At 30.9% G+C, this 22,375-nt stretch overlaps 2 protein-coding genes across 5 annotated transcripts; one reads left to right on the top strand and one right to left on the bottom strand.

Annotated features, from left to right (window-relative positions):
• Positions 1 to 1,217: 1,217 nt before the first annotated feature.
• LOC105337203 (uncharacterized) lies at positions 1,218 to 15,892 on the top strand. Of its 4 annotated transcripts, none has more exons than XR_010711813.1 (7): positions 1,228 to 1,413; positions 8,587 to 8,802; positions 9,158 to 9,412; positions 10,517 to 10,645; positions 11,632 to 11,763; positions 12,519 to 12,935; positions 13,605 to 15,892. XR_010711813.1 is itself a non-coding variant. In XM_034482302.2 (7 exons), exons 1-6 carry the CDS (start codon positions 1,362 to 1,364, stop codon positions 12,545 to 12,547), a joined length of 813 nt encoding a protein of 270 aa, XP_034338193.1. In that variant the 5' UTR covers positions 1,228 to 1,361; the 3' UTR covers positions 12,548 to 12,566; positions 12,772 to 15,892. The 4 variants fall into 4 exon arrangements, 3 of the variants coding, with proteins under 3 accessions (XP_065934613.1, XP_034338193.1, XP_034338192.1); XM_034482302.2 differs by having other exon boundaries at positions 12,519 to 12,566; positions 12,772 to 15,892; XM_066078541.1 differs by lacking the exon at positions 12,519 to 12,935 and having other exon boundaries at positions 1,218 to 1,413.
• LOC105337201 (uncharacterized) lies at positions 15,537 to 20,433 on the bottom strand. Its single transcript, XM_011441838.4, has 6 exons — positions 20,186 to 20,433; positions 19,387 to 19,482; positions 19,065 to 19,140; positions 18,479 to 18,625; positions 17,923 to 18,011; positions 15,537 to 17,800 (listed from the first exon to the last, which is right to left on the bottom strand). Exons 1-6 carry the CDS (start codon positions 20,420 to 20,422, stop codon positions 17,726 to 17,728), a joined length of 720 nt encoding a protein of 239 aa, XP_011440140.3. The 5' UTR covers positions 20,423 to 20,433; the 3' UTR covers positions 15,537 to 17,725.
• Between the last annotated feature and the right edge of the window lie 1,942 nt (positions 20,434 to 22,375).

The raw sequence follows: 22,375 nt of genomic DNA, 5'->3' as shown, positions 1-22,375 counted from the left end.
GCAGCTTCAAAAAAAATGTTAAAGAAGATGCGAGGAAAGGGGGGGGGGGGTAAGATAGCGCAAATGCCAATTCAGTTTAGTCGTAAAATACAATTTTTCTATTCAAATCTATTCAAATATATTTTAATTCATTTTGGCAAAAGCACAATTTCTAACTATATTCAGTTTTTAATATATTTAAAAAAAGATAAGAAAAAAAATATTGTCTAAAATTTCTGTGGTATCGAAACCATAACGTAAGTTTATGTCGGGTGCTACAACCACTGAGCCGTTTCAGGCACAAGAAAGTATGCTGTTTAAATATTACGTATCACTTTGGCCTCGAATTTACGGACGTGTGTTATTTTTTTTCAAATCGTTCAATTGTTGGGATACAAAATGATATTTTAATGTATAGTGGGTTACCTCTCCACGTTTTTGTTGATTGAAATCGGTTTGTTTTTCATTAGACCTCATTTAGGCTATGGGAAAAATATGGAGCACAGACCCAAACTATATAAGAAAATGCCTTGAAGTTATATAAAAAATGACACTATGTGCAGGTTTTGATACGTAAACGCCTGTTTGAGTCAACATATTTCCAGTATTGATCATATTACACATGTAATAGGTTAAAAATCAATGATATGTTAAATATTATATTGTTTTAAATGATATTTTAAGATTTTTGCTTTTTTTAAAAAAATATATATAAATTCAAGCAGTCTACAAACAGCGAGTGCATTTCAATTTAGATAATGATATTGTTAATCACATTTTACAAATTTTAGAAATATATCTATTGTTTATTTGTGATACAAGCGTACATGTTGCTAGATAGTTTAAGTGTTTTGATGGCCCAGACTATCAGTTACAGTTACTGTTTACACGAAAAACCCCACAAAATATAAAAATTTCGCATTCTGCTTTAAAATAAAGAAACAAACATATACAATTCTGTTTTTTTTTACTAAAAAATTGGAAATGATATTAGCCTTTGAATTTTAAACAAAAACAAAAACTTAAAAATAGCTTAAAATTGCATAAAGACGGCTGAATGTCGATAAAATTCATATAATTGTTTAATTTCTTAATTCCTTCGTAAATGTAACGTAAACAGGTTATATTTCCTAATCCTAGAATTATTTGCATAAAAATAAAAAAATTATTCATTTATTTATTTTTTATTTCTGTTTCTTCGTTAAAAAAACATAACGAGGAAGTAAACTTTACATTGCTTTTTTGTCTACGTAAAGTTACTTATAAGGAAAACACTTTTCCTTGCTAATCTTAAGTGATCTGTCTTGTCTTCTTGTATGTACCATCTCCAACCTGCTCTTAATGTTGGGTGCAGCTTTGTTCCATGAGTTAGAGTTATAACTATGTACATCATATGCTTATGCGTCGGATTGTTTGCGATTTCAAGCGCTTATGGTAGGTACAATATGTGAATTCATATATCATGTAAAACAAAATGTTTTAAAAATGTGTTAGAGACTTTCTACAACTTCATTTTCCTTATCTCGATATATTGGTGTGCGGGTATTTCTAATTGTAAAAATCCTTTTAAAAGTTTGATCAATAATTATTCCGAAAGAAGTTCCTTATTTTGGTGAATTTACTAGTGAAAAAATTAATTGTTTAGAGAAATATTAATAATTTGATTGTGCGATGGGCATATCTATTGTGGTGTCGTTTTTTTTATGCCATTTATTATGCAAATGCATTTTATAGATATTGTTATTGGGACGTATTTCTGTAGAAGATACTTTGTGTAAATTGATCATGATTCTTACGTAAAGCAGCTTTACGTTTCAAATCATTATTTGTCATGTTGTAAATTTTGAATTTATGTATTGGGTGGCAGTGAATACAAATTTCACATGACACGAAAATTTCGTTTTTAAAACTGGTTCCTGGTAAATTCAAAATTTACAACATGAAAAATTCATCATTTGTCTTTGCATTTTTTTCAGTTAGTGTCATTTAGTTTAAACCATTCGATCTTAATATTAAATAATCAACGTTAAAAGATATTGAAATATTCATATTTGCGATACATGTTTCCTGATATGAAACTACAGATTAGCAAAACAATATGCAATTTGAACCTGTAGAATAGCAAAAACGTTCAATTTTGTATGAGCGTTTTCGTGACATCACAATGATCATAACACACGCTTATCGCTTGTATTATTGTAAATTTAAAATTTCGGTTTTTATAACAGTTTGCCTTTATCATTCGTAAGTATAAGTAATATACAGCAATGTTAAAAAGTTTACCGTGAAATCTACCCTGAAGCCCTTCGGGCCTTACAGGATTTGATCACGGTACTAACTAACTTCATATCCCGGTGAATATTTTAAGGAAGGAGTCTTCTCGTTATGAAACATACTTCTTATAGTAAAAAAATTCATGAAATTTGGCCACAGTTAAACAGATCATATTACCAAATGATTCTATCAGTTTAATCGAATTCGACTTTTTTGTTTTCGCATAAAGGTCAGGTCAAGGTCACCACCTTTTTCCTCAATGTAAAGGATGATAAAAATAAGTGTAGTTCTTTGTAATTCTGTAGACATTTGTTTAAGATTTGAAGATACTATTCTTCGATGAAATGATAGAATATCAGAATGATTAACAGTTTATACTACTAAATTGGAATAAAAATTTATACTTAAATTGATATTGCTTAGCCCGCATTTCCTCTAATTTTCTTAAATTTTGAAGAAATTTTGATTACTTTTTTATGCTTCCATTAATAAAAAATATTTCTGATTTTTATGTATAATGAAGACTTTGTATAAAGATATAATTTGACAGAAAATCTAATATATTGACCATTTAATAAGAGAGAAAAACTGATTTTAGTGATTTTTTCACAAAAATCAATGTATAGAATTGGCGCTTTAAAAACCTTACAAAAATGTAATTTGATAGGCAAATCATATTTTAAAAACATGTTCTGAAACCTAACTATCATATCATTAGTTCACGTTAGTAAAAAATTTCCAACATTAATGTTATTGTTTTTATAATGCTAAAACATACTCATTAATCTACAGCAATTCTGAATTGCGAAACATGTGATATTTTCCTACGCAAAGATTACGTCAAAAATATAGTCCTTGTTAGATTCCAAACATTCATTACTTTTTCTATGCCAAGTTGTATGATAATGAAAAAGAAAGCGTGCGTACTCGTTCTGTACTCGGCCTCGTTAAATTGATGTTTATTTCTTAATTGAACTTTTTCATGACGTCACAATGCTAACTGCTCGTGCTTATCGATTAACATGCATTACTGTTAATATAGAACACGGTTATGTTGAAAAATTTACCTTTCTCAAACGTAAATATAAGTAATAAACAACAATGTTAAAAGTTTGACGGTTACATTATTGGAAACGTAAAAACACCGTTGGATTAATGATTCTGAACGATTTGCCTTTCTAAAAAGTAAATATAAGTAATAAACAGCAATGTCAAAAAGTTCACTAGGATATGAACTTAGCTCGGAACGTGATCAAATCATCTGAAACCGAAGTCTTTGATCACCTGTTTATTTCTTAACTAACCAGACACCCCTGTCTGATATTTACGGTGGCTACCATAGGACATATGCTTGAAGTATATTCTTTAATAATTCGTGGCCACAAAAGTCGTTCCCACGGAATAAAATTCTTGGCCATAAAATAAAATTCGTTCCCACAAAAAGTCGATCCCACGAAATAAAATGTGGCCACGAAATAAAATTTGTTCCCACAAAAAACCCCCAAAACTTGCGGGATTCCTGCACAGTTAGTACAGTTAGTCTAGCCTTACTTTTCCAAGTCTAAATTATTATTATACATTATTTTGGGATAAAAAAGAGATGATGATGATATGCCATAAAAATAAACATTTACAAGTCACATATAATTGTTATTATAAATTAACACTTTTATTGTCCAGCAATTAATTAATTTGTGTGGAGATTAAGTAAAGTTAGACACTAATATATCAAAGTTAATATCAGTGAGATTAATATTTTTTGTCACAATTTTTGTACTTTAAGTGATAATAAGCCATATGATTGATAACACGTTAGGAAAGTTAGCATGTGTGAGAGACGGGGGCCTAAAAAGAACTTGCCCCGAGGTTATAAAACTTTCTTGAGTACGATCTCGTACTCCAAATCGTACTCCGTGCTCCAAACCGTACTCGTACTCAAGGTATCGAGGTTATAAAACTTTTTCATACTCATACTGCAGCTGAGTACATATAGGCGATTTTCTGAGTAAGCTATGAAGCTTTCTCAAAGTCGTACTCAAGACATTTAATCTAAATAAAATGCAGTGCAAACATAAAATATTGTTCATATTGTAACGTTGCTGTATTATACGCTATAATTTAATCATATTTACATGTATATGAATTAAAATGGAAAGTTTTTACCATTTTAATTAATGACATATCTAGATTTAATGGAGGTGAATTTAAAAGTAAGGGCGAACTGCAACCAAGATTATCAAAATAACTTTTAGATAGTTTGCTTCATTAATTAATGTGCATATACATGTAAATCTACGTACAAAATACTATTGTTGAATAGCTCGACTTTTTAAGAATTCTGTTTTTAGTCAAATACGACCCATACACCCCATCATTTAAAACAAGAAAATAAATGTACATGTATCGTTATTATTCAATTTCAATCAGATATACTTGCGGGGTCCCTTTTTTAGATTATAGTGAAAATGTAGGTTAGTTCTAAACATTACAAAGGATGTGGGATGCATAAAAGTCTAACACCTTCTATTACTTATTAATCAATTATCATTTATGTTGCATGCCACAAAACTTGGAAAGGGAAATATTTTATAGAATAAGCGGTAAATCAGTGGCGGAGTAAAGGAGGTCGCACCCGGCGCCCCCCACAGCCCTAAAAAATTGTCCACTTAAAGTTAAATCATACTCTTTCTGGCAAAGAAAATGTACAACTTGCAAGTCTTAATTATCTTCTTTTTTTTAGTATTTGCTCAAAAATATCAAATGACGTTACTTAAGACTAAACATGACACTGTACGTGTATGTATAAAATCTAAACACACATTTTCAACCCTTGACTAAGTGAGAAAAACTTGAACCATCAATAATACCTCACAAAAAGGGTTACAGCAACTTTGGGACACAGTTTCCTTGAACACGTTGTTTCGGTTTAACGTGGTCCTCATATTGGATATTTTAAAAATATTTCAATTGGTGAATTTTCTTAAACTCTCTTGCACATTCCCAAAAATATTGAAATGAGAAACTTTACGTGTGTCCTTGGCTTTTAGCATATGTTCATTGATACAATTCCAACCCCCACCCCACCCCTCCCCTTCAAGATATTAGATGTTTTTTCTAACAAGAATTATGGCAAATATAGTATGTTGCAACTAAATTGGAATACCCATATAATTTCCTTAGTGTATACTATATGAGTGTAAAAATAAACGGATCTTCTCAGTATTTTTGTGATTTTCCCAAGTATATTTTTCAATTTTTGAATTAAACTCTTCCTTGTTTTTCCTAATACAGGAACTGCTCACTAAATATCTTTAGAGATATCCACTTGGGGAAAGTGACTTTCCAGTTTTGTATTGGCATCGTTTCTGACCTTTTCTTGGCATGTAAAATATCAAAATCGTTAAAAAGCCAGGAAAACTTAAGATATATCGAACTAAATTCTATGTTGATATTTGGGGCTCGAAATTTTCAGGGGCATTTACTGGTCGTATACCACTACCACCGTGAAAATCTGGCGAAGTGGTCTTCTCTAGTTTTTTAGATTTTGGCTTTTTCGCAATTGAATAGTGAACTGTGTTCTAGAACGCAGTTTACAATTCAAAATTTAGAATTCATATTTGAGGCCCGAAATTTTCAGGGGCATCAACTAGGTGTATTTCACTACCACTGTGAAAATATGGTGATGCAGTTATATATAGTTTTTGAGAATCGGGCTTATATGCAATTGAATAGTGAACTGCGTCCTAGAACGCAGTTCGCAATTCAAAATTTAGAATTCAAATTTGAGGCCCGAAATTTTCAGGGGCATCTACTAGTGGTATTTCACTACCACTGTGAAAATATGGTGATGCAGTTATCTATAGTATCTGAGAATCGGGCTTATATGCAATTCAAAATTCAAAATTCATATTTGGGGCTCGAAATTTTCAGGGGCATTTACTGGTTGTATACCACTGCCACCGTGAAAATTTGGTGAAGTGGTCTTCTCTAGTTTTTGATATTTTTGGCCTTTTCGCAATTGAATAGTAAACTGCGTTCTAGAACGCAGTTCGCAATTCAAAATTTAGAATTCATATTTGGGGCCCGAAATTTTCAGGGGCATCTACTAGTGGTATTTCAATACCACTGTGAAAATATGGTGATGCAGTTATCTATAGTATCTGAGAATCGGGCTTATATGCAATTGAATAGTGAACTGCGTTCTGGAACGCAGTTCCCAATTCAAAATTTAAAATTCGTATTTGGAGCCTGAAATTTTTAGGATCATCTACTGGTGGTATACCATTACCACCATGAAAATATGGTGAAATGGTCATCTCTACTTTTTGAGATTCTGGTTTATCTGCAATTGATAAGTTAACTGCGTTCTGGAAATTTATTTAGAATTCCTATTTGGAGCCTGAAATTGTCAGGGTCATCTACTGATGGTATTACCCTACCACTGTAAAAATATGGTTATGTGGTTATCATTAAGTTTATAGACTCGGTCCCCACCCATTTAACACTATGCGAAATTTAAAAGTTAACAGTGTTCTAGAACGCAGTTTACAATTCAAAATTTAGAATTCATATTTGGGGCCTGAAATTTTCAGGGTCATTTAATAGTTGTTGACCACTTCCATCATAAATACACATGTATGGTGAAGTGGTGATCTCTAGTTTTTGAGATATGAGGCCCTTAAAACTTAAATATTAATTATTTTGGGATTTTAAACATCTGGCTCGGAAATATCGAGGACCCCTACCCTTGACGGTGAAAGTTTATAAACTGTTGATCTTACTGAAAATACACATTCGCTAAAACTGACTATTTCTCTCAACTTCTTTCAACTCTTATATATATATATATATATATATATATATATATATATATATATATATATATATATATGGTATACCACTAGTAGATGCCCCTGAAAATTTCAAGCCCGAAATATGAATTTTAAATTTTGAATTGCGAACTGTGTTTTAGAACGCAGTTCAGTATTCAATTGCATATAACCCCGATTCTCAAAAACTTAAGTAACTGCATCACTATATTTTCACAGTGGTATTGAAATACCACTAGTAGATGCCCCTGAAAATTTCTGGCCCCAAATATGAATTCTAAATTTTGAATTGCGAACTGCGTTCTAGAACGCAGTTCACTATTCAATTGCATATAAGTCCGATTCTTAAAAACTATAGATAACTCCATCACCATATTTTTATAGTGGTATTGTAATACCACAAGTAGATGCCCCTGAAAATTTTGGGCCCCAAATATGAATTCTAAATTTTGAATTGCGAACTGCGTTCTAGAACGCAGTTCACTATTCAATTGCGAACTGCGAACTGCGTTCCAAAAACCGAATGCCTTGCGGATGAAGAAGGTAATATGTACATGTAAATAATGTGTTACATTTTGTTGATAAATTATTAATCTGAATACATGTACAGTTTACCTACATGCCAGGACTATTTACATGAATTTCCGTTCTCTGTCTTTCTGCAGAGACGTAAACTTTCGTCGATCGGCTTTTGGAGCATACTAAAAATAGTATTACAATATAACGCTGTTCGAAAAGTTCAGCATTTTGACTGTTAGACTGGAACTTTTGGATTAGAACTGTAAAAATCGACTGTTAAAAAAGACTGTTGACCGGTGACGTCACATTCTGCGAAAACGAGTTATTGATTAAAAGGGGTATAACAAAACAGTTGTTGGCTGTGTCTCGGGCCTTCGGCCTTGGGCAACAGTTTGCGAGCCGGTCAGACAGATCAAATGTTGCCCTCGATCTCAGTCAACAATTGTATACTGTTAGCATAGAACACGGTTATGTTGAAAAATTGTCCTTTCTCAAACGTAAATATAAGTAATAAACAACAATGTTAACAGTTTGACGGTTACATTATTGGAAACGTAAAAACATCGTTGGATTCTGAACGATTTGCCTTTCTAAAATGTAAATATAAGTAATAAACAGCAATGTCAAAAAGTTCACTAAAATATGAACTTCGGACTTCAGAGGATTTTATCTTGAAACGTGATCAAATCCTCTGAATTACGAAGTATTTGACCGTGAATATCAGACAGGGGTTATTTAAGAAATAAACAGGTGATCAAATTTATATATATATATATATATATATATATATATATATATATATATATATATATATATATATATATATATATATATATATATATATATATTTGGCGTTGTAGTGTGGATGCCAGTTGCTTCTTGTTAGCAACGGATAAAAGTTTTCTAAATGACCTGCTAGTGTATTTGTGATTAAAATCGTTTCTAATTGCCTTCAAGAAAGGTAAATTTGATTTTGTGCTTACAGTTAATGTTGCCCTAAATAAACCAGCATACCAACAGAACCAATGGAAGCCAGGTGACAAAACGTACGACGCCAGTAACGCTGTAGATGGACGTAAATCTGACTTGACATGGAATGGAGGCCAATGTGCTGTATCGTTTGGCGAACGAGTCGCCACCTGGTGGGTGAACCTAACCAGCGTCCACAGCATCCATCACATCACCATATACTTCCTGACAGGTAATAATCTATCTCATTATAAAATTTGTCGGGGAAAGGTTTTGGTAAGTTTGAAAAGAAATAGTAAAGCGGGACAGCAGCCCAAATGGTGATTTAGTTATTATAATATACAGTTGATGGTCGATATGGATGGTACAGACCTAGTCATTAGTGCGAGCAGGTATTATTTCTGTGAAACGGTGGTATCCTTATTTGGGGGGCGAAACAGTTTGTGTGCGAATTTGTATAATACTGTACTTCTGGTATATCATTTCAAAAATTGCTGCTATCTTTTGCATGTAAATCAACATTTTTGACTCGCAGCTTCAACAGAAGCTATGCAACAAGCTTTGTTCTATTTGATTGTCTTTACCAGGCAGTTTTAGTGGACACATTTTTGATCACCTGGGTTTCTCTGTGTACATCTCCAATACAACAGACATATTGCAAGGAACACTGTGTTTCAAGGACTCCAACTTTACACCAGACACGATGCCTTCCATCTTTAACACCACCTGTCCAGTACATGGGCAGTACGTCATCTACTACAACGAGAGAGAATCTGGAGTTATCTATCCTCACGGATATCAAAAATATGTTGATGCTGATATCTGTGAAGTTGAGGTGTATGGTACGTGTTCTCTAAGTACATGTGGTCTCTTTTTCAAATTAGATAGCTTTGGTAGATAAGACAGAACATCGCTTGCTGTACAAGGAACTGTACAATCAGCAAAAGGAGACGAAAATCCGATACAATTTCAACTTCGGGGATTCTTGAACGAAAAGCCTATTTTCTTTAATTAACATTCATACTAGATTAACATATACCATGAAGTACAGTTTAACCGTAACTTGTAAAATATTTAACTTTATGTTAATATATTTTGATATAGATTTGATTCTTAATCATTGAAACAACGATAATTACACTGGGACCCAAAAGGAGCTACTATAACATAGGAGTATGCGGAAAATTTTCTATTTTTTTTTCAAACAAAATATATACTATATTACAAATTTCCAAATGTTTTTGTATTTGATTTAATAAAAATGATTTGATCAAGTTAAAAGTAATAATTTCCCATTTAAGAAATGTTGCCCTCCTTGGCCTTTCTTTATCATTCGAAAAACGTAACATGTTATCTAGCAGTTCACTATTCACTACATACATAGCTGTCAATTGCAGTTCCATGTCGGTTGGTAGTCAAGAGACACATAAAAGTCTTCAATATTTTCTCCTTAATATATGCGTAGGAAAACTGCCTACTGGGTCACATTTTTACAAAACTGGGGCGACAATATCTCTCTTGAAATATCTTGGTGTTTATTATTAAGGATGTCATATCGCAAAAGTTCACCCTTATATTCATTTTCAGCTTTTCTTCATGATTATTCCCCATCCTACAAATTTTATGAAGATAAATAAATTGGAACGATACCGTTAGTTTTCTTTTTACAGGATCATAACTGTTTCAATGTTTTTGCATGGTTTTGAGTTTCGGACAATCAACAATGATAGCTTTGTAATTTGTTAAAATTGTTCGAAAAAGATGTCCATGAAACTTAAAAAAAACCCAAAGGGATTGCGAAATTTAATATTTATAGACATGTATATATTGTAATCGCGCATAGTTGATCTAACCCCATGCATTGAATGTCGGAAAAAGAAAGTGTTTATTTCAAATGAAAGCCAGTCTCTCACACGCACAAAGTAATCATCAAAAGTACTTTTAAGGATGTCCAATAGTAGATAATTTATATGGAGCCGACTGCTGTCCAGATGTTAATTGCCAAAAGTGTAACATGGAAACGGACATATGTGTGGAGTGTGAGCCTGGATTTGAAGGCCATCAGTGTGAACAAGGTGATCAAATATAAGATGTTAATAATTAAGTACTTTTGGAAATTATTATTCGGTAATTGAATATCAATATTACTTCATTTCTGATTTTTATTAGTTTTATCAATTTTATTGCGTTATCAAAAATGGAACAATGCTAACTCTATTTCTTAATTAGAAGTAGTAAGAAAGTATCAATGACAAGGTTAGCTTTTTAAAAAGCTAAGGAAGTCAGCCAGCTGAATTTTAATTTTAGGCCAAAAGTGAATACATAATCTAATTGAAAAAAAAAACCCAGAAGATAACTAATTTCCAGAACAATAATAAATATGCGGGTGCGCATTTAGTTTGCACCCTTATTTCTATGGCTGTACATGTAGGTGAGGAGATAAGCGTGTAGCGGTGTACAACATTGTATGATAGCACACACTTTGCAAACATAGCTCTCTGAATTTAATGGTTTCGTCGCAAACCTTACTTTCCAAGCTCATTATGAGAGTCGGTAAGATATATGCGGACTCCGGACTGTGGCTGCAGACGACTCCCATTGACAGTCTTTCAATACATCGATGCGCAGTTCGACATACTGGCTAGAAACTGACCAGTTTCATAATTTCTTCGAATTTCTCCAACACGAATTTTCTAATTTCTTCCCAGAATTCCAATTTACGCAAACGCAATTAAAGTTTCATCCTAACTTAATTAGTCAGCCCGCGGGCTGACTAAAAATGGTTGAGCGGAGTGCTGCCAATTCTTCATGCGAGCATATATACATTATATATATTATATATGATATAATGATTCGATGATAGGCATGTTTGTTTGTCTGAAAGCTAAACATTAAACTTCTTAGCCTGGTAGACCGTAGTATAAATTTTATTTTTAGAGCCCTTTTGACGGTTAAAATTATACGCAAAAGTGTCGTGAGATCCATGTACGTAGCTACTGATAAGAATTTTTAGAAGATATTGAATTACCAATATTTAATATTTTTTTTATATTTCTATTAGCTTGCCAAAATGGTTTTTATGGAGAAGGCTGTTCTGAAATGTGCAATGACACATGTACAGGATGTAACAACATCAACGGTTCATGCGATTCTGGATGTCTTCAAGGATGGAAGGGAGGATTCTGTCATATAGGTAGAGTACAACAATTCTGATGTCATATATGAATATTTGTATACGATTCATTTTTATTTATATCATCCAAATACAATTAAATTTTTGTCATGTAGGCAGAATGTACATTAATAACTGCATACAATACGTTGCCCTATAGATTGTAGTGTATTATAGATTTAAAAATTAACTGTCATATACTATATAGAAATGTATTATCTGTGTACGATACACCCGTTTGGTAAATTTTTTAAAAAGATATTCACCGATTAATTTGATAAAATGGATTTATTCAAAAACTCAATCAAAATGATTGCGGAAAGATGTGAAACTATATATTCGCGTTTATTTTACGGAAAGAAAAAAATGTAAACAATCGTGATGATTTTAATGATTGAACGTAGTTTCACAATAGCTATGCATATTACGGTGATTGGTGAGTTAAAGTTGCATTATAACAATTTGACATGGTGATTTTGGTAAGTAAACGGTGTATGAACAAGTTCTATAGATGGTTTGGTGATCAAATAGTATGTTAATACAATGATATTTGTATTTTGATGATTAATGGGTAGGACATTATAGTGTTCACTCGTCTGTCCATTGATAATGGGTTGGTATTCGTTATGCCAATGCATTTTCGCAATCACAAGATATACTAACATTTTTTTCTGTACAGTAACATTTTTAGATTGAACAGAGTGTTATTGATACGTTGTACAGAGGCCGTTTTAAATCAAATTCTATTTTAGTGGTGTTTGACATAATGTGTTAAGGTTTCAGTGGAGTGCCTGTTTCAAAATGACAATTTACTTTTGATAATGGTGAGTAAACGTTTGAACATTAGAATTCTGTTTAATGTATATTGCTTTTTCTGATTAAATACCGCGTACTGGTCATGAAATAGAAAAAACTATGAATGGAAAAAATTGGCATTAATAGTTTCTCATTTTAAGTAAATACATTGGTTTTAAAAAAATTTATTTTATCTCTATTTGGCATTTAATTTTGCATCCCAATCTCTTACAGCTTTTATTTATATGCATTCGTGCACAGAGGCAATTTTATTTTCCGTTTGATCTTGTAACCAAAACCCTTCCAATCCATACCTTCGCTTTCATAATTTTTTTTGATGAAACACGGTATAGCTGGTTTTTGACCGGTCACAAATTTGGCGGATTCGGGCATGTAAGGTATGTCATTAATTTTAGCGGATGTAATTCAATGACTCCATTTTCCGTCACATAAATCTACTGTCATTATATTTTTAACAACTAAAAAGTACGTGTATGGAAGAATTAACTTAAGTCACCACAATGCGGCGGAAAAGATTGATATCCGAACATTGATTTAAAACAGAAATAAATTAAAAAAACAGAAAATATACATGTATGTTTCATAAAAAGTTTAACATGTAAACAATCAGTTTTAATTTCATTGTTAGTGAAGAAACCATGGATTCTTCACTAACAATGAAATTAAAATCCTACAATTATCTGCTTCTAAGTTGATATTGGTCTCGAAGCTCTGAAAACAACACAATCTAACACCACTGTCACTGAGATTAAGACACATCCGAGGTGAAAATAATGTTGCTTAATCAGTGTTATGATGATAAGTAAATGTATCTGTGAAACTGCATAAATGTAACAATGGTTGTCTTTGTTTATCATATTCAAAATTTTTTATAACATAAAAAGAAGCTCCAAAAAACCTCAAAACAAAACAACGTTTGCCAACAAAAAGATGATTTTGCAAAACATGCTGATATTATATCACCAGGAAAACAGCTTTTACAGAACTTTATTTTGAAATAATTATTGTCAGTGTAGCTTCGTTCTGATTGACTTTTTTTGTTTTAGAAAATCTGATATCCATTGCCATGACCTCCTTGAGTGGTATGGTTCATGTACACGGCACAATTTTGACAGTCATCCTTAAGAAGTTGGATAAAGTGGTTTCTATGGACGAGTGCACTTTACACGCCGTAGTCCTATATTATCCTAAATTGTTATCTATTCTAATTCTAAAATATGCCTTTGTTTTGTTTCGGTTTCTTAGAATTAGTTTCGTTTTGTTATATTTTGTTTTGTTTCCTTTAAATTTCATTTTGAAGTTTTATTTATTCCTTACGATGGCATTTTTTTCTAATTTTTTTTTCAGTGGCTTGTTTATTTTTTTTATCGCTTACTAATTATTGCAGAAAACTGAAGTAGTGTAATTTGCAGAGCTTTAAGTGTTGTTTTCACAGTGCATACTTATTATATCTCTACAATATAAAAAGTGTATTGTTCATAAATAAAATATTGTCTTAAATATTTATATATTTAATTAAGCATATAATTGTGACTTTGTGTTACAGTTGTTATGTTATTTGATTTTAACTAAAGCAAGGATAAACAATGTATTAAGCACCACGGTTTTCATTAATTAGACAAAAGTAGAACATTTTGAACAATTTAACTTAGATCAATGTTTACAACTTACAAGTGTACACAAAAAATGTATCGTTTATTACACTAATAGCTTCCCTTAATTGATTATGTAATATGCGATTGATTCAGTCGGAGCGATTGGTTTTTATTCATGTCTTGGGTTATTTTGAGAATTTTTTTTGGAAATGTTTTTTTGATTCTCCTAGTTTTTCAACATTTCAAACGTTTACAAACATCCAAATTAAAAAAGGATGATAATTTAATTCAATGACAAGTCCTTAATCTTAAGCAGATTATGACGAAGACTTAAATGAAAGTGCTAGTTATTTGGCTATTTGAAAGGTAATATAGAAATTGACTCTCGATTTTGACGTTACACAATCCAGTTAAAAGTTTCACTTGTTTAAATTTGTACCATTTTGTACAACCCGTATCGTATCTACAAGTTCATATAAAACTTTGTTTTGATACGATGTTTAAATTACAGTCATAATAATTGAGAAATTTGTCGCCTAGATGACTTCTCTTCACTGAGAGTTTTGTAGAGAAGACCTGCTTTAATCTCTTTTAAGTACCACTATGTTAAAAGAGTAACTTTTGTAGTACCTCTTAATGTAAACTAATCGGTGTAACACTCGACATCACAAAAATGTTAACTTAGCGAATAAAGACACAGAGTGAAATGTGTTATTTTTTTTATCTTAGTAATATATTAATTTGTATTTACTTTAATTTCGACCCATTCGTTGTTGTAACTTAATATATAAGTATAAAAGAACCTCATTACGTTTCGTATTAAAGAAATATATAACTAATAGTAAGAGATGATTTTTTATTACAGAAAATTACACAGTTAAGTTTCTTAAACTTTCATATCAAGGTAAAACATAAACTTTTCAGGTGAAATATTTACATTATACCTTGCCGTAAAAAATAATTATATTTTTTAAAGTAAGATATGAATTGTTTTTTATGAAAAGCAGTTTTACTGGTATAGCTGTACACAATTTCATATCATATAAAAGTAAAACATAAACATTACATGCAACATATCTATCTTAATTAAAAAAAGAAAATGTAACATGAATTGACATAATTAATTATCAAAATGTTCAAACCTTATAAAAAAATTAATGGTACTTAAAACTGTCAGATTTTTTTACCAAGTGTTAAAAGCTCATTCAAAATCCAATTAAATCGTCCTTTTTCCAAATAGTCGACTAATATTAATCATATCATGAATTATTTCATATTCACTCAAGTATAGCAGGTGCTGGTTGTTTAATTTTTAATTAATATTAATGGAAGATTGCGTTTTAACAAAATTTTGTATGTGATCTTCCCTGTTTCGATGAAACGTGTACCAAGACTTTTTTTCTTTATTACGTAATTTAAAAGTATAGGATATGTCTTAACATAATGATTGATATACCACGAGGCTTTGCAACTTCAACTCTTTAAACTAATATGCATAGGGCTAGATTGTTTTAAAATTTAAACGTAGCTCATAGTACTTTCTAAGTCCACCATCTCAGAGACTGGAAACTTTTCATATTGTTTGTGAATTAAAATAGTTCCCTAAATATGTGAATTTCTGTTGAGGTTCATGTATGCTAAAATATGTACATGTATATTATATAAAACTGTAACACATACAACTATAAGAATAACATAGTTTGGAACATGATTGTAACATTGTTGCAAGATCCTAGAAGTTACTTTATACATTCACTCTTTTGTTAATAGCCAATACTCAATCTAGACAGCTGGTTAAAAATGGTTCATTAGTGATTATATACATGTAAATAAATAAAAAGTCAAGAAACGTTTTGGCATTAAATATTTACATATATCTATCAATACCTATATTAATTTGTACAAGGTCCATTCACTACATGGGATTAGAGAATATGGGGTTACAACAAAGTTAAAATAAGATATTATAGAATATAAAAATGAATATATACTTTTTAAAATCAATCAGAATGACCCATACAAATTATCTGTGTTAGTAACATGAAATATAAAGTTTGGCGTGGCTCTTTATTGCTTTTTTCTGAGATGAATTTTTACTAATGAAGTTTCTTTCATGCAAATTATTAAAAGCAAATTAGCAGGTTTAAAGCTTTATCAAAGTCAAATCGATTTTAACAAATTATTTGATTATTGTGATGGTAATTAAAATTAACATTTAGGCAAGATTCAATTGCAGCCAGCTGCATTCGAGATCAAGTGACTTTGGCCAATCTACAAGATACGGTGTCCACACCAAAGGAATGAATCATGTATCTATTGGACAGTTAATTATTCCGGGGTGTGAAATTTTTTATATTACCGACTAGACATCGATAACGCTTCACGGAAACAACGGTCGAAATATAATTGTCTCGTAGTTCATTTCAGACAATTTAATTAATAAGAGGTTAGGATTTTTAATTGATGAGATAATTTGATAGAAGGCAAACCTATTTGTGAGGACGATGCATACAAAAGGAAAAGCAGAACATTTCCTTGACATCAACTTCACTTTTTTCTGATAGAAAAATGAATTATTTTCCTTATTGATTACTAAAAGATGTCTCTAGAATTTATATGACAAGTGCTACAAACAACAAAGACACATGACAATTTAACATCAATCCGGTTTTGAAATTCGTAGAAAAATAAAGATTGAATTTTTTTTAAATACGTTTATAACGATTTACGAATTCCCTTTTATGGTAAAATCAAGAGAACATGTACAAGTGTTTCCAATTAAAAACAAATGATGGATCATTTTTTGAATACTTCGGACTTATACAGAACTCAATAAATTTCATTTTGATGGGTATGTTTAATCTTCTTTTGTTTAGTGCAGTGTGTTCTCCCACATCAGATATTTAAAAGTCAACTGATCTCACTTCCAGGGTAGTTAAACATTATATATTACACAAAACATATACATGTTCAATACTTTAAATAACAAAATATAATGTTCAAACTTGCCTAATATTCTCCCTATTTGATACTTGTTCTAAATAGGGTCTCAATGTTATTTTTACCATTTTCAACACAATAACATTACTGATTAAAATTGAAATATTTTTATTCTGTTGCAAAACACCCCCTCTATTGTTTCAAGTTTCAATTCAAGTATAAAAAGAAAAAGAGATATATGTCCATGAGGAAGCATTGTAAACAGCATGAAAGTACCCAGGTGGTAGTTTTGGAAAAAAATTGTAAAGGGTTCGGAGAACATCCAAATGAAGAAATGTTTCTACATTTTCATATTTTTGATCCACAATAAATATTTGTTATCATTTGTGTCTATATTCCGGTTTAAAAGAGTGGATATATTAGAAAAAGGAAATCGTAGAATTTTTGCTTTATAAGGATTTTAAATGTTCTTCGATGACATGTTTGTATTCTCATTAAGAAAGTCAACAAAATTATGAAAACATAAACATGAGACAGTTATCTGTATATACACCGTATTAATATTGCCCTAAAATACCTAAAATCATTATCATAAAAAAACCCACATCAAGTATTGGTCCCAAGCTGAAGATTTAAGGAACCTGTCCAAACATTGCTGCAGCTCGATAAAGCAGAGGAGTTTCGTACGTTTTTGATATTCGTGATTCCTATTACAAAAAGTAATAATATAAAGTATAGATCTAAAAAAAAAAGACTACCTTAAAAAGTTATACAAATTAGAAATATATTCTATTTAATGATATAAGAAAAAAATATAAACTTTACTTGCCTTTTTAAAGCATATTTTTGGTGGTGTGAAAACCGATTCATTTTTTATTCCCAAAGTCATGTTGTAGAAACGGTTCAACATCAGAAAATCTACAATAAATATTACATAATTGTGTTGAAATAATTTAGTGATTGAATTTTTAACGCTCAAAATTCAAAGAACAATATGCCACTATTTTTTGCATGGTCTTAAAGAGGTATAGCTCGTAGAAATTTGGCCTGGGTTGAAATTTTATCTATGCTCAGAGAGTCAATCCAAGGTAAAAGAATTTATATATGTTCTAGCTTTTGACTAACAATGGTTGGCGCCTACTTCATCAAAGCAAGTCAAATAAATCTTTTTATTGACAAACTTTGAAGTTTAGAATTGCAACATGTATCACACACCACAGTGTTTTATAATAGAAATTAAAAGTATGTATTGTCATTGGTTGAGAGTATTTTAGCGATATGGAAGATCGAACTTGTGAAATTTTTCGTATTTGTACACCAAAATTCTTCATCAGGGCATTTCAATGTTTACTTTGAAATTATCACATAAAATTCAGCAAGAGTACCAGTTTGTTGGCGTTCCATTTCAACAGGAGTGCAGGGTTTGGCAATAGTGAAGGAATAGCGTCCTTGATCGTCCGAAATCAAATACGTGTTTAGTTTAATGATGTCAGGAAAAACTCCCATGAAGGATTTTCGTACCAACTTTCCTTCTATACAAATATGTAAAACAGAATGATTTTTATGTATATTAATTTAATGATGTATGCCTTTTTATTCTTTACTTCAAATAATTTGTTTTAAAAATATGAAAATGCAAATGATAGTCAGTTTTAAGAGTAGTTGTTGGTGGTCTAATTTAGACCATATTAATATCCTTAAGAAGATTATAGCTCTGTTTAAATATAAAAAAATATATACAAATTCTAATCCTAAGCCTTCGGTAAGATAAAAACCATTTATAAGAAGTTTTATTAGAACTGATGGCTATTTTATGGCCATCCTGGCTTCTTTATTGTTTAAGCAAATATAATGATTATTTAAGCCAAAAGAAGGCTCTAATCTATAAAAGTAAGGTTGATATAAGTTTCACTAAGGTTGAAATATTGCTTTAAATTAGATTCATATATATATTAAAAGAATGTTTCAAACCTGGAAAGCACATTTCATGAAACTGATTTGCGTGCGATACGTCACACACCCCTTCGGACCACACATATGACATATTCTGAATTGAAGAAAAAATCCAGGTATGAATCGTACAATTTTTCTCTCCTTTGTTTGTTATCTTTTTCGTTTTTTTGAATTTTTTTTTTTTACAAAAAAAGATAATCATTTTTTGTGGATTAATTTAATGTACAAGATAAACCAATTTTTCGCAAACAATTTTTCATTTTTTTAAATTACTCACAGATTAATTTTTACGTATTCAAAAGCAAATCTACTGGTATTTTTAAACACAAAATTTACTTACAGCTCTGTAATCGATAATGGCGTCAACATCTTCTTGCATTGAATTACCAAAAACATGGTAAGCAACTCGTTTGGTCACAGCATCGTAAGACATATTCTGAAAATAAAGATTGACTCGCTTAATTTTATGACGTTGGAGTGTGATTAAAATATTAACACTACATTATAGGGTGTCCCTATCCTATAAGAAGTGGTAGTTTACTATAGCGTTAACATGAATTTGGTTTTTTTTCATGTCTATACAATATAAGATTAATTGACACACCTGCTCCTTGAAATATATAGATAAAATACAAATCTAAATCTGTGTCACTCTTAACCAACGTTCACGACCATTGAAGTGTACTAGTAACTTAATTCATTTTATTATGTCTAATTTAAAAAAAAAGCACAACTTTCTACGCAATACATCTGTCAGGACAACTTTATGCCCAACAGTATACATGTATCTGCAAGGTTGCCTGTCGTAATTTATGTGCGAAGACAATTTTCAAATTACTTTTCACAACTCATAAATTTATTTCTTTATTATATGAATAACAACAAATTGCCGTATATTTATCGTCTACATGTATTTTTATTTGATGAATAAGTAAACGTTGATTATGTAATCGAGATCAGAGAAAGAATAAGTACATTGTAAATATATGGGAAAGTGTCATGAATTTGTTTCGTATAAGATATGAAGCAAATGCAAACATTAAGATTGATAATAAACAAAGAATGTTAAGATATTTAAAAAACAATGTTTAAGATATACATACCTAAGAAAATGATACTGAAAACACACATATACTTACGTAAGTAACAGTGCTTCCTCGACCCCCAGGGAGAAACGTCAGTACATCAAAATAAGTCTGCAACTTGGATGGTCCGCAACACTGCTGAACTGTCCCAAGAAATAATGAGGCACCCACTGCGACTAGTAAGAAAACTGTATACATCTTGTAAGCTGACCAAATGCAAGGAGGTGACTGACTTAGCTTTAATTTATTGTCCACTTTAAATACGATGCTTATATTCTGACAGACAGACATAATGGTATTTCCTTGTATATAATTCGGAAAAATTATTTTGAAGGGTCATTAAAGGAATTATTAACATTTGATGTTTGATTTTATAATAAAAGCTTATATTTACATTTGAAAATATGATTCCTTATATGAACATATAGAATAGCGAAAACATTCAAATATGTATGTATATAATTCGGAAAATTTTTTTTGAAGGGTCATTAAAGGAATTATTAACATTTGATGTTTGATTTTATAATAAAAGCTTATATTTACATTTGAAAATATGATTCCTTATATGAACATATAGAATAGCGAAAACATTCAATTATGTATGAGCGTTTTAATGACGTCACAAAGCGATAGACACGCGCTTATCGTTTGTCGATTGGATACTTGTAAACATAAATACACGGGTTTTTTTTAAAATTTTAAACAAGTTGCATCTCTCAAACTTGAATATAAGTAATACACATCCATGTAAAAAAATTAATCAGGGTATGAACCTGGTTGGTACGTGATCAAATCTTCTGAGAAGCCATTTGCGAATCGCATAATTGGATCACGGGACCAACCAAGTTCATATCCTGATGATTGATTTATAATTAACGAGCTGTTGTTTCCTTACATGAACCTAAAGAATAAAAATTAAACGTTTAATTGTGTGTTAGCTTTTAACGGGTCAAGAGGTCGTATATTTGACGTCACTGAACGCGTGAGCTCACATTTTGATGGTTGCATTATTCAAAACATAAAAACATGGTTATGTTTATAATTCTAAACGATTTGCCGTTTGCAAACGTATACATTAGTAATTAAAAACAATTCTAAAAATTTATTGAGATGTGACCATCAAACTTTTTAAGAAGCCTTTATGACTTCACAGGATTTAATCACGTGACCAACCGCTCCACTACTATACGTTATATAAGATCTAACAACATCCCCTATAAGGTCATTTAAGAGCGACCTTTCAAATCACCAAAGAAAGCACTGCTGTCGAAAACATAGCTGGTCTTTTGGACGTTTGTTTCTTTTTCACTGATAAACATAAACCCAAGTATCTTGTGTAGTAAACAAAATCATGGTAATAAGCATCGATTGTAAGTTTGAGCAATTGTTGTTTACTTGTATTACCAAAGAATAGCAGGTTGTAAAATTAGTATGCACATTTTTGCATAAAATCGAAATACTCGGCATAAAATAAGCGACTGATCATTGGAGTCGAAAGAGATAAAGCTATCACATTATTTAAATGAGGACTTGTTAATTAAATCTTGCATCTGATTGGCCTACATTTTTAGACGGAGGCTGTATAATAGCCTCCATATTTTGTTACTATCTTGCCCGTGACGTCAAATAATGATGATTCATCAGGCACCATCTAGTGATGAAATTGGTTTCTGTTGTAGACCTCTATAATCCTTAACTACTTATTATAATAATGACTTATATCTGCATTAAATTGCTATGAAGTTATAATCCATAATTTGTGATATTTTGTCTTTTAATGTTTCGAATATTTTTAATCTTAACTTTTATAATTATTATCTTGCTCCCAAAAAAAAGTTAGTCCGAATTTCATATTTTTCTACTAGTCTATAATTGCTTGAACCTAGTTCCATAATATAGTAAAAATATTTGTTGTTATGTAAAAAAAAAAATCATTCTAAATACCGTATATCCGGGTTTTTTTCTGCGTGCCACAAAATTTGCGAAAATTGGACAAATCTGTTACAGTTTTAATTTGCGGCAGACATTTTGTGCGATATAATACAGGATATTATTTCTGCTTTTTCCAATATTTGTGATTTAAAAGGGATCGCAAAAACCCCCCGAAAATTAGATCATCGCGAAAGTTACCGGATACGTAGTAATAATTTTATAAAACAAAAAAAATGTAGGAAATTTTAACTCCGGATATTGAACTTTTAAAGAATTAATAAAATTTTACAACTTAAATCCTAAGAAAACAGC

This window comes from Magallana gigas, chromosome 3 (genome assembly GCF_963853765.1).
Source record: "Magallana gigas chromosome 3, xbMagGiga1.1, whole genome shotgun sequence".
In the NCBI taxonomy this organism is placed as follows: Eukaryota; Metazoa; Mollusca; class Bivalvia; order Ostreida; family Ostreidae; genus Magallana; species Magallana gigas.
Note: the sequence above shows the minus strand (reverse complement) of the source record. Positions and strands in the feature narration are given on the sequence as shown.

Coding starts and splice junctions, on each gene's coding strand:
- LOC105337203 (XM_066078541.1), top strand. CDS start 1,362: ATGTACATCATATGCTTATGCGTCGGATTGTTTGCGATTTCAAGCGCT. Junction 9,413..10,516: donor CTGTGAAGTTGAGGTGTATG/GTACGTGTTCTC, acceptor AGTACTTTTAAG/GATGTCCAATAGTAGATAAT. Junction 11,764..13,604: donor GGGAGGATTCTGTCATATAG/GTAGAGTACAAC, acceptor TTTTTGTTTTAG/AAAATCTGATATCCATTGCC.
- LOC105337201 (XM_011441838.4), bottom strand. CDS start 20,422: ATGTCTGTCTGTCAGAATATAAGCATCGTATTTAAAGTGGACAATAAA. Junction 19,141..19,386: donor CCATTATCGATTACAGAGCT/GTAAGTAAATTT, acceptor TCTTCAATTCAG/AATATGTCATATGTGTGGTC. Junction 18,012..18,478: donor AATGGAACGCCAACAAACTG/GTACTCTTGCTG, acceptor TATTTATTGTAG/ATTTTCTGATGTTGAACCGT.